At 40.0% G+C, this 24246-nt stretch overlaps 1 protein-coding gene across 1 annotated transcript in view; it reads left to right on the top strand.

The window, feature by feature from the left end:
- flt4 (fms related receptor tyrosine kinase 4) overlaps positions 1-24246 on the top strand; it is a 119733-nt gene that overhangs the window by 80096 nt on the left and 15391 nt on the right. The window contains exons 12-21 of the mRNA XM_088343430.1: positions 1001-1109; positions 3580-3930; positions 5891-6037; positions 6844-6975; positions 13387-13493; positions 15092-15227; positions 15556-15657; positions 20543-20656; positions 22793-22881; positions 22957-23098. Of these exons, the coding sequence (XP_088199556.1) occupies positions 1001-1109; positions 3580-3930; positions 5891-6037; positions 6844-6975; positions 13387-13493; positions 15092-15227; positions 15556-15657; positions 20543-20656; positions 22793-22881; positions 22957-23098 (1429 nt within the window). The remainder of the gene's footprint in view (positions 1-1000; positions 1110-3579; positions 3931-5890; positions 6038-6843; positions 6976-13386; positions 13494-15091; positions 15228-15555; positions 15658-20542; positions 20657-22792; positions 22882-22956; positions 23099-24246) is intronic.

The following is a 24246-nucleotide window of genomic DNA, read 5'->3' as shown; positions in this document are numbered from 1 at the left end:
CGGCCAGAGCACGTCGTTCCGCGTCATTTCCGCGTCATTACCTCGTGTTGACCACGTGTGTGTTAACACGTGCTCAAAACTTTTGAGCAGATCAAAAGTTTTGAACGCGGCCAACCACGTGAAAATTTCCGACCGCGAGTAAAGCACTGCTCTATCTTGTCTATATGGCGGTCTCAAAACGTCTAACAGCGCCCAACGACATCTGCTTCACGGCCAGGAGTTTACGGCCGTGGTCCAGCCTTGATAAACTCGTGAAAGACTGTGTACCCGCGCTCTCAAGAATTGAACAGCGCAAAACTATTTCGCGCTGCCACCCGCGCGCGAATTTCCGACCTCGTGTTATGCACTGCCGTATCTCGTCTGAATGGCGATCTCAATGCGCCCTATAGCGTCCGCCTCAAAGGCAGAAATTGCTGGCCGTGATTCAGCCGCAAATGTCTGTGTGACCGGCCCCATAGCACCGTTTTTTTATTGTAGTTCATAGTTAATGAAGAATGGTTGATTCTGCTTAATTCTTGTGGCAAAAAGTTGAAGTCATGTATGACTACAGGCCTTTCCATTTATTATTCACATTCATTTTTTAGTTGATTGATGAACAAGAATAGTGGAAGATAAATTGGTCGGTTATACGATTAAAATGTCGAACCATGTTGTAAATTTGGACTAGTGTAAAACGACAGCTCTGTTGGATATTAAAACAATTTTGTGCGAGTCATTAACTTTGGTGTGGCACACTGATTTACAAGGGAATTTGAAAGTGGCACTCCACACCAAAAAGGTGGCTGACCCCTGCTGTAGTCTGAGGGAATACAATTACATTTTTTATGTATCCTGATTACGTAACGCTGTTACATGTATTCCGTTACTCCCTAAGCCTGTGTTCCTTTGTAACAGGCAGTTCTCTTTGTGTTAACCCGTCAAAAGGCACAATCACCTACACGTCTCTCCAGTGAAGCACTTGACAGCCAACTTCAACTTCTCCACCTTTCCCTACCCGCAGACAGTCAGCCGGCTGCAGATCCGCAAAGCCAGCACATCCCTGCTGTACAAATGCTCCGCGGAGAATAAAGTCGGCAAAGACGAACGGCTCATTTACTTCTACGTGACCAGTGAGTAGGCTATTTTACACTCGCCTTTCCATTGGTGCGTGCGCTTTGTTGTGACTCGAACACGTTTGAATTGTCAGAATCGGCCATTCCTGCTTTTCATGTAATTCAAAGGAACAACGCATTTGTTTGGGCTTATAGCTTCAGAAGGCACCGTGTTGTAAAAAATTTAACAGAAACATCTTTTTTAGCCCTAGGATACTGATGTATTATTGAGTAAGACACCGCTGCAAAGGCTACAATAGTAAAAACACATTTAACAAAAAAAGAACCAAAAGAAGAGTCAAACTTTACTATTCTAATTTCTAGCTGACACCTTTGGGTAAAGTGTGTTTTCTATTAAGAGTCACTCTTTTTATCAAGACTCAAGTTTAAGTTGAAAACTGTTGTCGGAGATAATACAGTGGTTCCAAACTTTAAAGGGTTTAACTTAAAGTAATAAAAATCAAAACAAAAACCTCAGGCTTAGGCCTTAAAGTAAAAACATGATTTAATAGTTAACCAGTCTCCAGACCTGAACCCAATCGAAAATCTTTTGGAGGGAGCTCAAAGATCTGTGTGGTGGAGTTGGCCAAGATCCCTCCTGCAGTGTGTGCAAACCTGGTGAAAGACTACAGGAAACATTTGACCCCTGGAATAGCAAACAAAGGCTACTGTACCAAATATTAACATTCATTTTCTCAGTTGTTCAAATACATTGTTAAAAAATCATGCATTGGGATTTCTGGATTTTTCTTTTTAGTTTATCTCTCTCTCACAGTGGACATGCACCTACAATGAAAATTTCATGATTTCTAAGTGGGAGAAATAGCAAAATAATAATTTTCCTTACTGTAAACTAGGACACTCACATTTGAGTTCAGCAAAATATACAGTATATAAATGAAATAAAATGTGTTTTCACATCACATTTTACAGAAAAGGACTGGACTATAAATGTAGCTAATACTGTGTGTGCAAAATTAACTTGTACCTGTTAAAAATGTTAAAGTCGACTGGTACATATTACTGCTTTTAAAAAGGTATGTTTGTATTTTAATTTTACATTTGATTTACAAGTACAAATTGTATTTTTAATTTTTTTCCTTCATCTACTTGTCATTGAAGCAGCAAACGCATATGTATTGTGAGCTTTATATGTCATTTACAATATTAAATACCCTGAGTAAAAATAGTACAAATATTTTTTTTGTGGATGTCTTACTTAAGGTATATATATATTTATGCTAAAATTATTTATTTACAAATATTTTTGGGGGGGTTTCACAGGTGCAAATTATTATTGCCACTCATACAAAAGTTTATACATTTTTTTGCTCCATCTAGAACTTTATTTTTACTGGTACATAATATTGATTTGCACCAAATGTACATACCTTCGTAGAAGTGCCAGGATATTTTTTGATATGACAATAGCTACATATCTGTACCAATTATCACATGGCATGAAATAACACAGTCGCCCTAACTTCCTTAAATAACTAAAAAAGGAATATTACCAATTGAAATCTAATTGGTCTGTGTTATTATTACCAATCCATTCATGTGAATGAATCCACTATTTCACCAAGTCAGAAAATGTCTTGTATGTGTTGTACAATACTAAATTATAAAGTTTTTATTTAACTGTTTAATTGAAAGCAGTAGGGGTTATTTGAATATTTGCAAGGAATTAAAACTACTGTAACTAAGTTGCACAAAAAAGTCTCAAAAAATACATACTTGTGCATTGGTTGATCAGTCGGGTTTTAAAACTGATCACAATTGCAAAACTTTGAATCAGACGGGAGTTGATCAGCGGGGAGTGCACCAAATCCTATCAAATAGATCACTAGGGACACAGACTACACATGAAAAGGCATTAGATTTTATTTCATTATCACATTATCTTCAGTCACAGTACCAAATTGTTAATGTTATTATTGGGCTGGGCCACAAGAATATTGTCTGTGGTACAGAAAAGGTGAGTAACCACTTGTAAAGTCTTTGCGAAGCGCACGGGATTCTGAACTAAAGAGAAAGGCACTGTGGGAAGTAATCCGGCTGACCTGATCTGAATAAAAATAGGCCTTGTGGGAAGTAATTTGGCACTCTCCCCGCAGCTCTCTGTGTTTGTTCCCATTGCATTCAACGTAATGCAGTTGTTAACAATGATCGATGTCCCTAGCGCCCTGGTGGGTAGGATTCGGAGCTCTTACCATTGCTATCCGGTCTAATCCCAGTTGTTGCCATCGTTATGCATTTTATGACCCACGATAAAATGTATCGAATGATCAATAGTCGAACAAATATGGTAAGGCATTTCCTATTGTGTCTACATTCAAGGCGCAACAGATTGTAAGGCGCACATTCGCATTTCTGGCCATTTGGGGTACGCCTTATAGTCTGGAAAATACTGTATATTTTTTCACACAAATAAGAGTCCAGTCTAGCAGGATGCATCTTATTCTACTTCATTTTGGTTGTCCCACAGGCATCCCTGAAGGCTTCAGCGTGACCGTACATCCATCAGAGAACCCCCTGGAGCAAGACCAGGTGTCACTGCGGTGCATCGCCGACAATTACACCTACGAGCAGCTGCGTTGGTACCGCCTGGACCCCCATGCCCTGGGGGGAAAGCCTCAGGATCTGGACTGCAGGAGTGTACGACTCAACGCCGCCACCCTCGACGGACAACTCGTCTTTCAGGATGCGTCTAACAGCTGGGTCCTGGATCTCACCCTGCCTGCCATCCAGCTGCAGGACCAGGGTCACTATGTGTGCGAGGCCCAGAGCAGACGCAGCGGCGAGAGGCATTGTCTGTTTAGATACATGTCAGTCAAAGGTGAGGAACCAAACAGATGAGGCCGCCAGGCTCCGACATCTATCCACCCACTCTGTATCGTAATAATCTCACCATAAAATACACAATACTCAGTCAGGAGGCCTTCGAAATGATGATGCACGAAGCAGCCTTGGATGTGGAGTTTAGGCCCCGCGGGGCTGGAAACAACGCGTACCTTTTTCACATTCGATTAACTCGCTCGCTAGATGCTACGGAACATAATGGAATATATCGTCACCTCTGCTCACTCTGCCTTCATGTGTGGACTTTGAGCACAGTAAAGAAAGTTTGGCTAATTAATTTGTAGTATGGTGGAATGAAGGCCATGCTTAGAACTTGTACACCAAAAGGAGTCCAAAATGATTCCCCTGGTGGCCACTTTGAGACAATTTGAATGAAAAGATACAAAGGATGCTTTGATTTCTTGGCACCTTAAAACCCTGTTTATGATTTGTATTGAACAAAAAACAGCTTCATATATGGTCCAGTTGATATTAATTTTAAAAAAATAATTCTAATTAGCAAATTTCAAATTGTTTTGATACTTTTAGAACCATAAAAAATCAATTTTATCTGTGGATCCGTTTGAAGGTACATAGTTTTTTGGGCGCTACAAAAACATCTTTCAAATAAATTTGATCTATTTATTCATCATTTTTTAATTTTTGCAGTATTTTGGGCTTGGTTTTTTGGATAAAATTTTTGAAAAAAATGTCTGAAAACAATGTCCCTGTACACATATTTTTTTCTTATTTTAAGTGAAGGGTTCAAAATAGAATAAAATGACAAGAGTATCACTTAGAAGTAATTTAATTGTACGGATTATTTATCCTATTTTACTTACTAAATCAAAGACTTAAACTAAAAATAGATTTAAATGACAAAAAATATTACTTAGAAATATTTGAATTTGAATGTATTGTTTTTTTGAGCAAATACAAAAATAATGATTAAAAATATTCACAGTATGATTTTTTATTTTTTTCTATTTTTAACTTTTTGGGAAAATACAACCTTAATGGGCAAAATAATATAATATAGTAGGATAGTTCACTCATTTTAATTTGATTTTTTTTAATGTCATATAAAATACTTTTAAAAATAATTATTAAAAAATATATATTACATATTCAAATAAATAATAATTTTACTAGTATTATGACAATTTTCCTCAATTTCCTAACTGGACTTTTTAGCAAAGTTTCAGTATATCAAGCAGGCGGCGCAAATTTGGTCAGCATGCCACAAGTAGACCCCAGGCCGTCGGTTGTACAACCCTCATGTAGACATTTCTGGAACCATGTTAGATGAACGGCATTTTAATATTAAAGGTTGGGGTGTGTCGTTTGAGATGTCCTGGAAAAAATGAAAGTAGAATATTTTTTCTATTAAGAATGTCTAACTTAGTTCAAAGAGCCTTTATATATTTTTTTCACTCTGCCTATCTGCTTTTATCTCACTTTAATCAGAGCTGTTTTGGTCTCGCAGTGCATTAGTAAGCAGGATATGGAGGAGTGGGAGTGTAAATTGATTTCATGCTTGAGCTCGCAGTTTTCTGTGAAAACAGTGAAAGTAAGAAAAGGACTGTTTTAAATATTGTCCAAACGCGAAACCAAACCCCTGTAAATATGGAAAAAGAAGTGTTTATTTGTCTAAAAAATGCACGTAGCCACACAAGCAAATCGACAGAGGCTACAATGATGATTTAAGCCAGAAGATGGTATCAGCAAGTATATATTTTTTTAGATTCAAGACACCAACTTTAAATACAAACCCACATAGGAGATCTAAATGATATCAAAACAGTAAATTAAATCCCACTTGAAAAAATCTGACAATTTCTATACTGAAATTGCTAATCTGAAGGTGTTCACCGATTGCGCCTCATGATACTGTTTTTGTTAGACCGTCTTTCGCACATGGCGTCACACCAACACAATTGCCCTGATTTCCCCTCCAGGTCTGGAGGCGCCTCGCTACAAGCGCGCTCTCACCAACCAGACGGTGAATGTCACAGAGTCACTGCGGATGGAATGCGACGTGGAGGGAAGACCTGCGCCTCACATCTCCTGGTTCAAAGACGACCAGCCGCTCCATCAAACCTCAGGTGCAAAATAGACACCTGTCTATGTCAGCCAAATGCTCACTGTATTAATGATTGCAATTTTCCCTTATGAAGGTATGATAAACCTAACAAACACAAGGTGGCACCTATTTACTCACAGTAACTATCTATCTCTCTCTCTCTCTCTCTCTCTCTCTCTCTCTCTCTCTCTCTCTCTCTCTCTCTAAAATCGCCCAGCTTTACGACCTTTAGCGGTGGATCACTTGGCTCGTGCGTCGATGAAGAACGCAGCTAGCTGCAAGAACTAATGTGGTTTGCAGCTGCGATTGGCTGGCAACCAGTTCAGGGTGTCCCCTGCCTACTGCCCGGAGATGGCTGGGATGGGCTCCATCCCCCCGCGACCCTAATAAGGATAAGCGGTGCAGATAATGAGATGAGATTTATTTATTTATTTTTTTGAAGGGTCGTCGTTACTTCGCAGATTTTCACTTTTTGCGGGTGGTTTTGTTCCCCATTAACTGGGTCTAAAAAATAATAATTAAAAAAAAAAAGTTTTTTTTTTTTTTTTTTTTTTTTTTTTGAAGGTGCGCCGCTACTTCGTAGATTTTCACTTATCGCGGGTGGTTTTGGTCCCCATTAACCGCGATAACCGAGGTCTTTCTGTAGAAGCATTTTTTATTTAATTGGACACACAAAGTGACATTAGTAACCACTCTTGGGGGCCCCCTAGTGGTGGCGGGGCACTAAACAGCCGCTTAGCTCGCTTATGCCTTGGGCCAGCTTTACCCTACCCCTATCAAAAATACCACAAAACTTAACTCTGCCCCAAATTTTGTGCTCTATCCTAGGCATTCAGCTACAGGACTCCAACCGTACTCTCAGCATCCAACGCGTTCGAGAGGAGGACGCCGGCTTTTACACCTGCCGCGCCTGCAACCAGCGGGGCTGCGTCCACTCGTCGGCCATTGTCCGCGTCATCGGTAAGATCTGTAAAAAAACTAACCCCGACACTATAGCGAACCCTCCCTGGGAATTCTAATCACTCACCTCTCACACCTTACCGCCGGAGGCTCCAATAACATCTGAGTAGGTGACCGCCGGTTTTGTATGGCCATGATGAATAATTCAACGATTTGCAGAAAGGGGCTGCATGGGGAATTGATCATATTGTTGATATGCTTATTGCAGCACCATAAAGATTTAATGTCAGGATGTTCGAGGAATATGAATATCGAGTCAGCGCCCTCTACAGTCGTGTCAGAACCTTGACAAAGGTCGATCACATACTGTGTTGGCGTCACTGTTAGGCGATTTAAAAACGTAATTCATTAAAGTTACTAGTTGCTTCATTTTAAAAAAAGTAAATGCGTTAATCCCTAGAATACTGACACCCGAAAGTAGCACGTTACTCTGAAAGTAACTTTCCAGTAAACTACAAATGCCATATATATATTCACATTGAAGCTGACACTCTAAAACTGCTTAAAAAGAGCCATATAATAAAAGAAATAGAAGAAAACCTGTGAAAATGCAGTAAACCCTTCCTATTTCTTGGCTTGAGCAACATTGAGAGCTTGTAAACTAAAACAGTCGAGACATTCCATGTCCATTTTGTCCTTTGTTTTCAAAACGCTTGAATATTTTCTTCTCCACTTCTCCAGGTATGGCGAATTGCAAAAATAATTTCAAAAGTAAAGACCAAAATTCAGCATTTTTTTTTCTACCGTAAATTCTGTGGTCACGTTCGCCCCATTTATTTTGTTGTTCCTGTATAAGCCACGCCCCCTCCTCACTCGCTGCTTACCACTCGGTACACACATCCTAATACGTGCATATAAACTGACCCTGGTTTCAGTATTTTATTTTATACTTGCTTAATACGGCTTTGAATTAAGGAGAATATCATAATATCATTAGGGAGGAATTATGTGTTTGCACATTCAGTTATCTGCATTCAGTAGTATTTTGTATGTATATAAAAACAGGTTGTGTTGTCGCACTGATTGAATGAGGGTTATATGTTTTTTTTTGTGAGCAAAGTATCAGAAGACTCTGGAATCCAAGATCTGCTCTTTAAAAAGTAGCCGAGTAACACACTACGTTGTACCAACAATTGCGTCACAATTTTGGATCAAAAAGGCTTTACAGTACTCGTTACTAAGAAAAGTAATTGCTTTTTTTCTAACACATTACTCCTGACACTGGTTGGGCTCGATTTCCCCTTTCCAAATTGTGTTGACTTTTTTTGCACTGAAAATTCAAGTCAAACCAAGTCACACATTTTTTTTTTACTATTTTGCTATTTCTCCCACATAGAAATAAATCATGGAGGGGTCTGAAATTTTAATCGTAGGTGCATGTCCACTGTGAGAGAGATCAACTAAAAAGAAAAATCCAGAAATCACAAACATGATTTTTTAACAATTTATTTGAGTGATACAGCTGCCAATAAGTATTTGAACCCCTTAGAAAATGAATGTTAATAATTGGCACAGTAGCCTTTGTTTGCTATTACAGAGGTCAAATGTTTCCTGTAGTTTTTCACCAGGTCTGCACACACTCCAGCAGGGATATCGGCCCACTCCTCCACACAGATCTTCTCTAGATTAGTCAGGTTTCTGGGCTGTTGCTGAGAAACACAGAGTTTGAGCTCCCTCCAAAGATTTTCGATTGGGTTCAGGTCTGGAAACTGTTTGGGCCATGCTAGAACCTTGATATGCTTCTTACGGAGCCACTCCTTGGTTTTCCTGGCTGTGTGCCCAAAATCTCACAATACACGGCCCCAGTCATCCTCTTTAATGCATTGCACTTGTCCTGTCCCATGTGAGAAAAACACCCCCAAAGCATGATGCTACCACCCCCATGCTTCACAGTAAGGATGGTGTTCTTCGGATTGTACTCTTCATTCTTCTTCCTCCAAACAAGCTTAGTAGAATTATGACCAAAAAGTTCTATTTTGGTTTCATCTGACACAAAACTTTCTCCCATGACTCCTCTGTATTATCCAAATGGTCATATGCAAACCTAAGACGTTTCCGACATGCTGGTTTGAGCAGGGAAACCTTTCGTGCCATGCATGATTTCAAATCATAACGTCCTATTGTATTTCCACAATAACCTTGGAAACAGTGGTTCCAACACTTTCAAGGTCATTGACCAACTCATGTCGTGTAGTTCCTTACCTTTCTTAGAATCATTGAGACCCCATGAGGTGATATCTTGCAAGGGGCTCCACTCCGATGGAGATTGACCGTCATGTTTAGCTTCTTCCATTTTCTAATGATTGGTCCAATAGTGGACCTCTTTTCACCAAGCTGTTTAGCAATTGCTCCATAACCCTTACCAGCCTTGTGGAGGTGTACAATTTTGTCTCTGGTGTGTTTGGACAGCTCTGTGGTGTTCGCCATGTTACAAGTTAAAGTCTTACTGATTGAATGGGGTGGAGTGGTGTCTTTAGATAGATAGATAGATAGATAGATATATACTTTATTCATCCCCGTAGGGAAATTCACACTTCCAGCAGTCTACCCCGTTGTTTATTAACAGATTAACATGATGCCCGAGGGTGCTTGTAGCGGAGTGGATGACGTCACGCCAGTCCAAAAGTTCGACATTCCTGCGGCAGATGGAAATCTTTTCTTTGTGAAAATCCAGGGATACACCACCTCGTGTTAGCAAGTCCGCCTCCTCTCCGATTCCCCCCGGCTTTCATGTCTCTGTTTAGCGACGTTGAAGCCGGATTTCTCCAGGTGGCTCCGGGTGGCTACACGTTAGCGTCCGGAATGCTAAACGTGAGCCACGTTTCCGCAAAACACAGCTACTGCGCTCCCTGTGCGCTTCGATGTTTTCAAAAAGCACTCGATGATCTTATTTGGTCGTGAGTTCGCATTTACCACGATTACGGATGGTACCGAAGACTTATAACGCCGCTAGCCGCTTCGCTAGCTTCGGCTTTTCTTCCACCATGGGCCCCTTCATCACGCCGGCACGAGAATTCCTCAGGGCAAGGAGTTGAAATACACGCATTTCTTGTGCGTTAAAACCCATGTCCATAGGATAGAAGTAATCCATAGTGTAGTTGTCAAAACGGGAAGAAAACACACCGAAGATAGGAGCAGACAATACAACAATTGGGCAGCTGCTGGAAAAGGCAGCCGCTCGTGGCAGCGCCGCTTTGATCTTTATGCAGCAAACGACCTCAAATAGGTGCATCTGATTCATGATGATACATGGAGTGCAGGTGGACTTCTAATGGGGGACTAACAGGTCTTTCAGGGTCAGAATTCTAGAGGGTACACAGGTGTTCAAATACTTATTTGCAGCTGTATCACACAAATACATTGTGTGATACATCTGGATTTTTTTCTTTTTAGTCTATCTCTCAGAGTGGACATGCACCTACGATGAAAATTTCAGACCCTTCCATGATTTCTAAGTGGGAGAAATAGCAAAATAGCAGGATGTTCAAATACTTATTCTCTTCTCTGTAACTACTCTACGGTCGAATAATAATTGCAGTCATCAATATGAACTGACTCTTTACCCAATCAGAATACAGAACATAATGCACGATGCCAACCAGTGAGGTAGCAAGACCGTGAAAAGTAAACCTTGTGTAAGCGAGGGTATACTGTACCAATTCAAACCTCAACTGTGAAAGCCTACCTATGATCTTTTTCGCGCTACAAATCGAACAAGACTGACAAAAGCACCTTCTGTATTTGTGGGTACTTATAGTGACCCTGAACGGCAGCTGCTTTGAATGCATGAAAAATTGTTTCTTTTGTATGCTTTCTACACTCTCCTCTATCCGAAGGGCAAAAATCATTGTTTACATTACAATGGCTCCTTTTAAAACACTTCACCGCTGCGGCCTGTTTCTTCCCTGTCAGAGTAGGCGCCCTCCATGACCGTCCATGTCCCAAGATTCCATACACGCATCTTCTTAGTGCAGTAAAATGTTTCAGTTCTGCAGCACACATCTAGAGTACTGTATACAGCACCAGATATATTGAACCTCCTGGGTCAAAGCTAATACTTATACGTTTTTACATCCATCCATTATCTGCACCGCTTATCCTCAGTAGGGTCGCAGGGGTGCTGGAGCCCATCCCAGCTATCTTCGGGCAGTGGGCAGGGGACACCCTGAACTGGTTGCCAGCCAGTCGCTGGGCACACAGAGAAACACAACCTATTCGCTCATTCACACAATTTGGACCAGCCAATCAACCTGACATGCATGATTTTGGAATGTGGGAGGAAACTGGGGTTAACGGAAGAAACACAAGAACATGCAAACTCCACACAGGGAGGCTGCGGTAGCTGGACTTAAACCCTGAACCTCCCCACCATGGGGCTGCACACTAATTACCCAGCCGCTGTGCCGCCCCTTTTCCTTTTTATGTTCTTCAATTTGGTATTACTTCTAGGACAAGGATATTCTACTAAAAAATACTGATTGACGTTTACAAGCAATTTGTCCTTTAGGCTTCGGAGCAGAATCCGTGATTAAATGGCATTTATTGATCTCTTCGTCTTTATATTCGTCTTTATATGCGGTTGGAAGCACAATTAACAAAACTGCCAGACGGATTTCATACCAGGGGCAAACAGGAAATGTGATTCATCCACTTTGAATCACACCGAGCCAGGTCTTTGTAGTTGTGTGGACGTGCTATGATTAATGACATTTATTACCATCCTTATCTTGTTTTTCCTGCTCAACTGCCTCGCTGGTTAAAAAGCTATTTGTTGGCTGGCCAATTGGGTTACTTTTATCCAAGACCGGTCTCATTATCTTGTAATAAAAAATGTTTTTCATTTAGAATTTGAACCAATTTTATCATAGTGACTATTCGCCATGAACGTAAAAATGATTAATTCACAATCCACAAGCTGTCTCCAAATTCGAAAAATAACAGTATACTGCAAAAATATGCCAAGAACCGTAACAGGATCAGGACCCAAATGTGTGACGTTTCGCACACAAGCCTTTTATTTAACGGGAAATGGGGAGTCATGCAGGTTAGGCAGCAGTCTGGCGTGGAATGATAGGAAGCCAGAGATCGATACCAATTGCCCCAGCAGATATTGGACAAACGGGGTCGATACCGGACAGGACAGAACAGACAGGATTTATATCAAAACAGGATATCCAAATTAAACAGGACGAAATTGACGGGAACAAAACTAGAAACCGATATTAAACAACAGGACAGACAGGATTGATATCAAAACAGGATATCTAAATTAAACAAGACAAAATGAACGGAAACCATACCGGACAGGAAATACCAACAGAAAACAGGACCGAGTCAAAACCCACATCTTGCGGGGCAGAGGTTCATTGATGGACTGACAAAGGAAGAGCTTAAATAGACGGAAAGCCAATCTGTCAATGAGCCGCAGCTGGCGCCACATGGGCGGGGCCAATTTGGCGCCATGGCAACCGTGACAAAATATTCTACATTTTAAATATGTTTTACTTGTAAAATAAGAAAAACAATCATTGAAATGAAAAGAAATATAATGGCAGATTATTTTGCTATTGATTAAGTACTCCTTTTGCAAACTTATTTCAAAATAAATCATTGAATATTAAAATTTAAAAGAAATTTCCATATGTAATGTAATTAATTGTCTTATTTTACTAAAAATGATTTGTGCAGTAAATCATAAAAAAATATTTATAATCATCAACATGATTGGAACTTTTATTTAATTCGAGTAATTTCATATTTAAGTCATACGAATATTTAAAATTGGCCAAATAACCTTTCTCTATTAATATTTATAATAACATTATTATAAAAAAAAAATCCTATAAATTGAAATAAATATAGAATGCATAACAGTGAGTTAGAAAATTGTGCAGCATAGTCATTTTGAAGCTCCATAATTTATATTATTCCTTGTGCTGTGGTTGAATTATATACCTGTATCCATGTAGTGGTCAAAATTCACAGTGTGGTGCATATCCATCCATCAATTACCTGCACCGCTTATCCTCAGTAGGGTCTCGGGGGTGCTGGAGCCCATCCAATTTATCTTCTGGCTGTGGGCAGGGGACACCCTGCACTAGTTGCCAGCCAGTCGCCGCGCACACAGAAACCGACAACTCACTTGTTCATTCACACCTAGGGACAATTCGGACCTGCCAATTAAGCTGATATGTATATTTTTGAAATGTGGGAGGAAACCCACGCAGGCAAGGGGAGAACATGCAAACTCTATACAGAGGATTTGATCCCATGACCCCAGAACTGTGCCGCGGACACGCTAACCAATCATCTGCCGTGCTGCGTACGGTGCATAGTGTTCTTGTAACTAATAGGCAAAGCGGCTTTGATCAACCAAATTTGACCATCATATCTTCATCTCTTTGTGCTTAGGTTCCAATGATAAAGCCAACGTGGAGATCATCATACTTGCTGGAACTGGAGCCATCTTCCTGTTCTTCTGGGCCTTGCTCATCCTCATCTTCTGCAATGTTAAACGGGTCAGACGCCTCCTCTTTTGCGTTGTTGAATGTCTTTTCAACTTTTAAATCTCAAGAACAGACAGGAGAACTATTATCCCTTATTTATCATGATTAATTGGGACCAGAGCCTTCCCACTGTGATATGTGAAAGTCTGTGAAGCAGCCCTCCCCAAGGATAATGCTTCATGGCTGCATACACAGGTGCCGTTCAATTTAGGTGGAAAGAACAAAACCACCACGCGTGACAAAAAATTGCTCACTTGGCCCTTACTTCCACCAAACGTTGCCTGGGGATAACAGATCCCGGCCGAAACTGTGCAGTTCATTTTAGGCTTTAGCAGCCCAAACTGAAAAAATAATTCACTCTGCCAGCCCCTGCTCTCAGCAATACTCGACCGGGGATAATGGATCGCATGTTCCCGCACGCAAATTGCTATACAATTGAAATGATCAAAAAAAAAAACAAATACGGGGAAAAAGAAACAGACTAACCAAAGTATTAAGGATTGATAATCAGAATATACACTTTAAAATTAAGTTTATTATAAATCTACTTATAACATTCATTGCATGGATGTGACATTGCTGTATTCCATCTGCCATCAGTGTGTAACTGTATTAACTCAGCTTTATTCATGAAATTCATGCGTTGCGTCGTCTGCTACAAGCCGCATGAACTCCTCTTTCCACGATGCTTTTAATGTATGTTTACGTTTTGTAGCGTCATACATTTTGTTAGCTTCTTTTGAATATTTCTTCTGGGGCTGAGGTCTTGGTTTGATTCCTAACCACTTATCAATTTTTCTTGTGTTCTCTGTGCGTCTACTTTGGAAAATGATATGCAAATGCACAACCTTATAACGCTCAGGAAAGTCTGGAAGCACGTAGTTATTCGGTGCAGGCTTCTGATCGGCTGCCGAGTATGCAAATTGCCAAAACAAAAAAAAAAAAGTTGTCGGCCACCCGGGCAGAGACGTTTTGTAAATTATACACCCGACGTAAAAGATGCACGCCCCGGGCGTCCGGGCAGACTTTATTTCAGACACTGGTACTTGTCGCCTTGCTTGAGCCTCCCATTTCTCTTTCTACTTTTGTTAGTGCCTGTTTGTGGTCTCCTCTGTAGTGAGTACTGCACACCTTTGTAGGAGATCTCCTGTTTCTTGGCTTTTTCTAGCATGGAATAGCCTTAATCTGTCAGAACAGGAATAGACTGTCAAGCTTCACAAGAAAGTTCTCTTTTTCTTGTCATCCTGAAAGTTTATTCACACCCATGTGACGCTCCAGACGATCTCACAGGAAGGTCACTTTTATAGCTTCTCTAACCAGCTCATCTATTTTCATTCGTGCTAACCGACCTACATAGCAGTTCTCTAATCATCCATTAGCCTTGTAACGCAATCAGCTAACACAATGTACTATTGGAACACTGGAGTGCTGGTTGCTGGAAATGGGTCTCTAAGCACCGAAAAACAGACATTTGCAGATAAAATAGTCATTTAACACGGTAACAACGTATGTGGTGTATTCCTGATTACTTTAATGTTATTTTCCAGTGCCTTTCCTTAAACATAAACTATTGAACGTGTATAAGTTGACATGTCATCTCTCTTCCCCAGATTAACCCGGCAGACATCAAGACGGGTTATCTGTCCATTATCATGGACCCGTTAGAGGTTCCCTTGGACGAACAGTGCGAATACCTGCCCTACGACTCCTCCCAGTGGGAAATCCCCCGGGACCGACTGCGACTGGGTGAGTGACTCGCGATGGGGACAATTGCATGAACAGGTGGCGCTGCCACACAGGGATAACAAAGGCGAAGATATGTGGAGGAAATGAAAGTTTCCGTTCCTGCTGATTAATGTCCGGGTTTATAGGCAAAGTGCTGAGAAAAATTCTAGCTTTCATTATTGCTTCAGCTCCCCGCACTGCTCTTTAAAACACCCTCGAGGCGGAAAGCATCTGCTTCATGGTCGCGACCTATCGGGGCGTTCTTTTTTCCGAGTGCTAAAATTGAGGTTGTAATTTTTTACGTTTGTAGTTTGTAACTCATGTGTGTGTTTGGTGTCCCTTGAAATAGGAAAAGTTTTGGGCCACGGCGCCTTTGGCAAGGTGATCGAGGCGTCTATCGGAGTCAGCAAGAATCCTTGTCCGGACAGCGTGGCTGTCAAGATGTTGAAAGGTCGGATTCATCTTTTAATACCAGTTCACGTTATGTGTCGTGCATGAACAAGTGAATTGATCGGGTACTTCATCAATTCAGTACAAGAATCTTTTAAAATGCTGATCCACTAACCAACCGTATGAGAGTGAATCAATCTCAGTTGAATTTGTAAGTTTGTACAGTACATACTGTAGTCTATGTACTGTTAGGCACCCTTACTTGGCCAGAAATTTGAACGTGACCTGACAAAATTGGAAATGTGTTACCCTATTACCCTAGTGCAATTATTGATCAGTCAATGAATGTTATCGCTGACCACAATGGTATAAAAAAGGTGGCAATGGATATTGAGTTAGATGTTTAGATCATTGATTCTTGGTTGATCACAATTGCATGACATTGGATGTAATGGGAAGTTGGCACAGATTGTAATTTTAAAAGTGGGGTTATTAAGGGTTATTGTTCTATCTTCGTTATTCATTATCCGTTATCGGTCAGTTCATAATACGCTACAAAGCCTATGAGCCGGGACACTTATTCTCAGCCAAAAGGCCAAGCTAAGGTCCTAGCCCTAAAGCCTTGGTGCGATCATTGCGAATGCACCGTTCCCGGAGGTACTGCAATACCGGGCCGACGCGTGGAGTGGACAGAGCAAGCTCTTATTCCATGACGTTTTAACAGATAGTACACAATTCTAGAACCAAGTGCTGAATCCTATCCTCTGGATTTCTAGGGATACAGACAACACATGGAAAGACATCCGGTCATATCTCATTATCACACTATTTTTAGTCACGGTTCCTGATATGTTATAGTGGAGAGTGTTTCACAGTTTCTCTGCTCAAACTAAGCGTTGTAAGTGACACATGATTGGAATAAATCCAGTCCTGCATTTATTTATATTTTTCAGGATGACTCAATCTCTTTTCACAATCGTGCTCTTTTCATTCAGTTCAGACTGACTGAATTACTTCCCACAATGCATTTCTAGTCATTCAGTTCAGAATTCCATGCATTTCATAAAGACTTTGCAAGTCCACTGTACCACAGACCAGTTTGTTGTCTGACCATTACCATGTGTCGACTGTATCTCTGGTGGTCTAGAGAATGGGATCCAATGTATTTCACATTATGATCTGGGTTTGATTCCTGTTGCTCCCAATGCCATGCAAAGTCTTTCACCTGTACGCATCTTAAAGCAAGTTTAGTCAGTTTTGTATTCTGACTAACAAATCAATGCATAAAATGGCATTTTTTTTACTTCTCGTGCAACTATAACCCTACGGTTTGAATTTGCATAGATGTATAGTCCGGTGCGCCTTACATACAAAAATAATATATCAAAAGACTATTTTTGGGAGGGTTTCTTACAATCTGTTGTGCCTTATAGTTCAGAAACATTGGGTAATCTGAAGATATTCAATCAAGTATATTATGGAGCTTCAGTGCCACATGTAGAACATGGTGTTGCAATTTAGCCCCCACCCCAAACAACTCTGGTTCTATAAACAGTCTTCAAAGCCAATTTCCAGAAATCTGGATTTTGCATTTTTTTTTCCTTTGCTGCATTCTCTTTTAGAGTAGCAAGCTAGCTGTGAACACAGCATGTGTTTGACCTGGATAAACTCACAATAACTCATAGAAATCATGAGTGATTCTAACACAAACAGGTTTAGAACTGAATAGACTAGAGTAGACTTGAGGGATATGATCAGGGTAGATAGCTAGATGGATCGCTTGATGGATCGCTTGATGGATAGCTAGATAGCTAGATAGATGGATAGATAGATAGATAGATAGATAGATAGATAGATAGATAGATAGATAGATAGATAGATAGATAGATAGATAGATAGAATGGTAGGTAGGTAGGTTGACAGGTAGGTAGGTAGGTAGGTAGGTAGGTTGACAGGACAGAATAGAATAGAACAGAATATGTTTTATTGTCAACATAGAGCACGTTTTTTGCAACAAGATTAGATGCGGCACTCCAGAATTGACATGTAAAAAAAAGCCTTAAAAGGAAATAAAAAAGATAATTAGAAAAAAAAATACTGATTGGCAATATTGAATAGGTAGTGCTTGCAGACTGGTCTATGTTGTAAGTGCATCAGAAAAAATGTGCAATGGAATTAGTAGCAACATTGTGCAAAAGTAAGAATTCCAAAATAAAATATGAGTATAGTCTTCCTATACATAGGGAAAATATTCCTTTTACAGTCTTGTATGCTTGTTTTATGGCTAAATGGAACAAATTGTATCTTAGCATATTAGTCCTTGTGGTGACCGGGGTGAGAGGAGTCCTTTATAATGTTCTCAGCTCTGCTGCAATAGCACAGTCGATGCTTTTCTGGGCTCTGTTTTTTTCTGCCAGCCTACTCGTATCAAGCTAACTGCGAACATAGCATGTTTGACTCCGATAAAATTGCCACCAATAATAGAATGATTCCGTGATTTGAACCCAATATGGTTAGTTTCATCAAACATTCAGCAGATGTTCATCATTTTATAATTGGGGGTTTAAAATGAAGGGAATTATGAGATAACAGAAATTAACCAAATTTATGAGGGCAAGAGTGAGTCATGATAAGAGCTAAATCTTGACTTTTGTAGCCAGGGTAACAACACTCCACACTCCACAGGGCAGAATTATTAGTGTACTGTAAGATTTACCGCATTTTCCAGATGAAAGGCTCACCTAAAAACCCCAAATTGACCAGAAATGTGAAAATACGCCTCATAACCCGGTGCGCATTATATTCCAGACAATGCGGTGTATAGGATTAGATGCATTACTGCACGAGGTTTTACATGAGGTTTTACGGTATACTACCGTATTTCTGCAATGACGGATCAATTGAAATACATCGCTGCCAAAAAAATGCAAATATTGTATAGAATTGGAATCGAACCTGGGTTTGCGGCAGTGTGAGTGCAGAAACCTAACACCAATGAGACGGACGACATATGCAAAGGCATTTGATATGATCTCATTATCACTCTTACGTTTATTTGTGGTGCAAGAAATGTATGTTAGAGAATAGGGAAAACAGAAAGAAAACAGGAAAAAAATATATATAAATGAACTCAAAGTCCGATTCATCATCAGATTCTCCAAAGAGTTGTCTCACTCGTTGAGTTTTTTGCAATTATTTTCATCTTTTAGGACGACTTAGTTTTCCTCATTCACTTACATTTGTTTCTGGCACTCTGGGTAAAAAGAGTGAGGCATATTTAAATGCCTTTTCATACATGATGCCGTATTACTGGTGGTTTAGTGGTTAAGTTTCAGTGCTCCTATATCCAGGGCCCGGGTTCAATTCCTGTACAGTACATGTTTTTCAATTAAGATGAGCAACATTTTTTGACTGATTTCAATGCATTAATATATACTGTAAATGTATATTTTGTGCAATAGTTATACATGTATAAATTCAGTAGCTCTTAGTGTAGTTTAAATTGCATGTTCTTTATAGTCCAGTGCACCTTATATATGAAAAATATATGACAAAAGACTCTTATTTGTGGTTGCACGTTATGATCTGGTGTGTCTTATAGTGCGGAAAATATGATACTTGAAAAAAAAAACATAAAAGGCATAGGTCGAGGGATTTCTTTTAGCTTTAATTTTGAAAATTGTTGAAACGAATTATTTTTTACTGCAATCAGTAAACGAAAGTATTACTTGTGCTCCACCATAAATCTGTTTTTCTCTGAAGGATGCTAGAATTTCCTACACTGAAAGAAATTACGTTATTACTTTGAGTTCTGATATGAATTACTTATCCCAAGAAAATGGAATCAATAAACCAGGCCGTTTGAAATAACACAAACAATTTATTAACACAGAGACTCAATGATAGAAAAAAGGGGGGGTGGGATTATGGGAGTTTTCGGCCGCTGAAAGTTACTAGCACAAAAAGAAAGTTTCAGCTATAATGCTAGTCGATTTGGGGAGATTCCCTTGTATAGAAAAAAAATGCTAATTCCCAAGAACCAGCAAACATAGTGTTAAATCTGAAACCGTCCTCTTACTTGTTGTGGAGAGACTTGGTCTCGTGCTCCGGATGGTCGCAACGTATGGCCCACGTGCTGAAGTCAAAGCCACAGTGCAGGCCCACACAGCTGCCCCATGCGCCGGACGTGTGATGAGTCGGTCAGGGAGGAGAAAAAAAAAAAAACAGCTATCGCTCAGCCAATTCTTTTTCTATGGACCAGTAACGCTCGGCCATATCATGCCTCCATGGTCGTGGTCTTAGCTATCTGATACCCGCAGTATCAGGTGACGATGTTTGAAGTTGCTAAGCTTGTTAGAAAGTCAAAGAACTAAGAATGTTCTTTACTTGAGAATGTCACTCCAATCGACATAATTATGTACGGTGAGAATGTTAATTTTTCAATACATAGCCTTGGATGTTTGAATTACATCCACAACTTCATGTTATGAGATTTCATGGTTCATGGTGAATCGGTGCGTTCGGTAATTGTCCAAAAGGGGACACCATCGTTCCGTCAAGCCAGCCACCCGAAACAAAGAAGGTGTAAGTCATTTTTGTGCTGGGCTTTTTTTGCTCCACATAGAAAAACTAAAACAAAAAGCCTGCAAACTGCCATTTGATGGAGTTTCAAAAAGTAAACCAGTAAAGTTTATCCATCTTAATGTACTTTTATGTTTCAATCACAGCAGACAATTCTCCCTAATTGCATGAGATTTTCTGTTCCGCTCATAATAAGCTCCAACTCTGATTGCTTTTCCAAAGGGAATTACTTTTTTAGCCGAAAAGATAATTAAAACAATGATACTCAATTGCCAACTCAAATAACTACATTGCTTTGTCTTTGTGTTCCACGATCTTTCCTGCTTCCTTCGGGCGGGTGTTTACTTCTCCTTCTGCGCTTTCAGACGGCGCCACGGCCAGCGAGCACAAGGCTCTAATGTCGGAGCTGAAGATCCTCATCCACATCGGCAACCATCTGAATGTCGTCAACCTGCTGGGTGCCTGCACCAAACCAAACGGTCAGTTGGCTGCGCTCCGGCGGCACCGGATGAACCCAGCGCTGTTTAAACTCTTGGAACAGATGCTTAGTTCTCGAGGGAGCCCTCATCGTGTCACCTCTTTGGGTTCTGGTGCCACGAAGCAGAAATTCGATTGACTTAAAACCTGGAACATCTACCATGAAAACGGTTGAAGTTTGGTAATATTGTGTGAAGGTGGTTATGGCTTCAATTGATTTACTTTAGTTTTGCTTTAAAACGTCCATGTGCAAGTTTCACTCTCCCCCCACAAATGAGAATATTATGAACAATATTTGAATAGTCAGAATGTAAAAGTAACAAAACAAAGACATATTCTGTAGTACACAGACTGTTAATTAGTGGTGACATTATTTTTAACTTTTTGATTTTGTTGAAGGATATATTATGATTCATTTATGTATTTATTTAGAGATCATTTCTTCCTCATGCCATGAGGCTCTTAAACTCCACCCGGGGGAGAAAAAGCCCACATTAAACCCCAACCCCACATTTGTATATTACCCTACTTTTATTACAGTGTGTATTTTCCGTAGCACTATTTAAATACTCTATATCAACACGTTATATTGGGTATTTTTGTATTCTATATCTTTTATTTTATTATTTTATTTTTCAACACAAGGATACTGCTGGAAATGTGAATTTCCGTACGGGAATGAATAAAGTATCTATATATCTATCTTTCTATCTTATTTTTGTGAGAAAAAAATGAAATGGTGCCTCAGATTACCGGAAACTTGACTCAGATCATTTTATCTGCTAAAGAAATCTACACCATTAATACAATACCCAGACATTAACACATTTATCAATGTAGAGGAGAAATGGTTAATATTAATAATTGCAAAGTCAATTAAAAAAATAAAAAAATAAAAGGTGATTTGCATGACTTTTCATTCCAAACAAGTCAAGATCAGCCTGTTTTTTTAAAATGTTGTCTTTCATTATGATACAACACAAATTTGGTGCATTTTCAAGAAATGTTGTCATGTTAACACACTCTTAGCAAAGAAAATTTCAAACAACGCTAGTTTTGAAGGTCTAAACATGCAAAATACAAAATATAATGTTGCTTTTTTTTCAGAACCAGTACAGAAACAGGACCCAATCGCGTGACGTTCTCACACAAGGCTTTATTTTAAGGAAAATTGGGAGTCATGCACGTTAGGCAGCCAATCTGGCGTGGAAAGACGGGAAGCCAGAGACCGACGAGATCAATAACGAATCGGGATAACAAAAATAAACAGGGGAAACTACGGGAACAAAAACTGGAGAAACTAACAAACAGGATAAAAACAGACGGAAACAAAACTGGAACCCGAAATTAAACAGGACAAAAATAAACGGGAACAATACCGGACTTGAAATACCAACAGCAAAAGAGGACCGAGTCACAACCCACGTCTGGGGCAGGAGTTCGTTTGACGGGCTGACAAAAAGCAAAAGAGCGCTGAACTTATTATAGAAAGAAAGCCAATCTCTCAACGAGCCGCAGCTGGCACCACACGGGCGGGGCCAATTGGGCACCAAGGCAACCGTGACACACATGGGCGCGTCAAATTGGGCGCCATGGCAACCATTGCATTTTTTAATAAAGATTGTTTCAATACCATCCCCTAGATATTTTCAAAAAAGAAAAACAAAACACTTGTATCTTTCAGGTCTAGACTAAGTCAATGAAGACCTCTCAAAGCACTTTACAATATACTTCACACTTACCCATTCACACACACACTCACGCACCAATTGCAGCGACAGCTCATACTCTCAGGTCGATAAAAAAATATCAAGAGCTCCAAGACGACGAGACCATGAAACATAATGTCGGAACACTAACTGGCTGTAACTGGACAAAACATGAAAGTAAGACGACACGGACCATATCCTTACTCGTTGCTACAGTAATAACAAGAGTGCGAAAACAACAAATCCATGGTGTATAGAGGTATCAGCTTTGAAGATTCTTGTGAAGCCTTCTGTAAGAATAAACTGGAAATTAATTTGGGAGTATTTCTGCATTTCTACATTGGCTAAACTTGCCTGTTTTTGACCCAAACAAAGTTCCTAAGGTTATTCTGATGGCAAAATTGATCTCTTTTGTGTTTGTCTGAACAGGTCCACTCATGGTGATTGTGGAGTACTGCAAGTACGGGAATTTGTCCAACTTCCTGAGAGCAAAGAGAGAGTTTTTCCTTCCATACAGGGTACCAACTATCCCGTTGTTAAAGTCAATGGGGACTAAAAAGCTAGCTAAAGCTTTAACTCCTTGTTTGCTTCAGGACCGCTCTCCCAAAACTCAGAGTCAAGTCCGACGGATGATCCAAGCCGGGAAAACGGAGCAAAGAGCTCGCAGACATCCGCCATCGCCGTCCTCCTCCCCGCTCGTCGGTTCGGCCAATCAGAAACCCACTCAGGAGATATGTGAGTTTTTATACTGTGGTATGATAGGTCGTTTGACAAGTAAATCATAATTGCTTTCACATATAACACATAACATAATTTTCTTACACGTACTCAATGTACAAACACTACTATATTCTCTCATGCATTCCATTACCCTCTCACACACTTATTACTATACACTCATACGCACAGTACTATACTCTACTCTCATACACACACTAAGCTGTCACATACAGAATACCATACTCTCTCACATCTACTTCTATACTCTCTCACACATACTACTATATTAACATTGGTGCGTGACTTTGTGGCCACCCTGTATAATGGTAGCAACTCCAGTTTTACATCGAACTGTACATATATATATGGTTACCAAAAGTACCCAAAGTAAAACAACATTGAGATCATTACACTAGGGGCAGTGTCTGAAATAACGTCTGCCCGGACGCCCGGGGCGTGCATCTTTTACGTCGGGCGTACAACTTACAAAACGTCTCCGCCCGGGTGTCCGACAACTTTTTTAAGGAAAACGAAAGATATCTTTTCAAATCAAACGTTTGCTTTATTCCGATTTTGAAATCTTCGTTCGGTTTGGAAATTTCGGAATTTCGATTTGTTTGGTAATTTGCATACTCTGCAGCCCATCAGAAGCCTGCATAGAATAGCTCCGTGCTTCCGGACTTTCTGGAGCGTTCTTAGGTCGTGCATTTGCATATCATTTTCCAAAGTAGATGCACAGAGAACACAAGAAAAATGGGTAAGTGGTTAGGAATCAAGCCAAAACCTCAGCCCCAGAAGAAATATTCAAAAGAAGCTAACAAAATTGACGACGCTACAAAACGTAAACGTACATTAAAAGCATCGTGGAAAGAGGAGTTTGCGTGGCTTGTAGCAGACGACGCAACATAAACATTGCATGAATGAAGATGAGTAAATACAGGTAACATACTGATTGCGGATGGAAAACAGCGATGTCATATACATGCATACAATGAATGTTATAAGTAGATTTGTAATAAACTTAATTTTGAAGTGATGTTCTGTTATATATTCTGATAATCAATCTTTAATACTTTGCAACAGTGGGTTTTTTGCGATTAGTCGTCTTATTCTGTTTCAAGTTGAAAAACTGGGAATGCAACTTTATGACTGGGCAGGCAACT

The sequence above is a fragment of the Urocampus carinirostris genome, chromosome 9, assembly GCF_059441175.1.
Source record: "Urocampus carinirostris isolate Australia breed hairy pipefish chromosome 9, RoL_Ucar_1.0, whole genome shotgun sequence".
Taxonomy (NCBI): Eukaryota; Metazoa; Chordata; class Actinopteri; order Syngnathiformes; family Syngnathidae; genus Urocampus; species Urocampus carinirostris.
The sequence above is the reverse complement of the archived record's forward strand: the minus strand, read 5'-3'. Positions and strand labels throughout refer to the sequence as shown.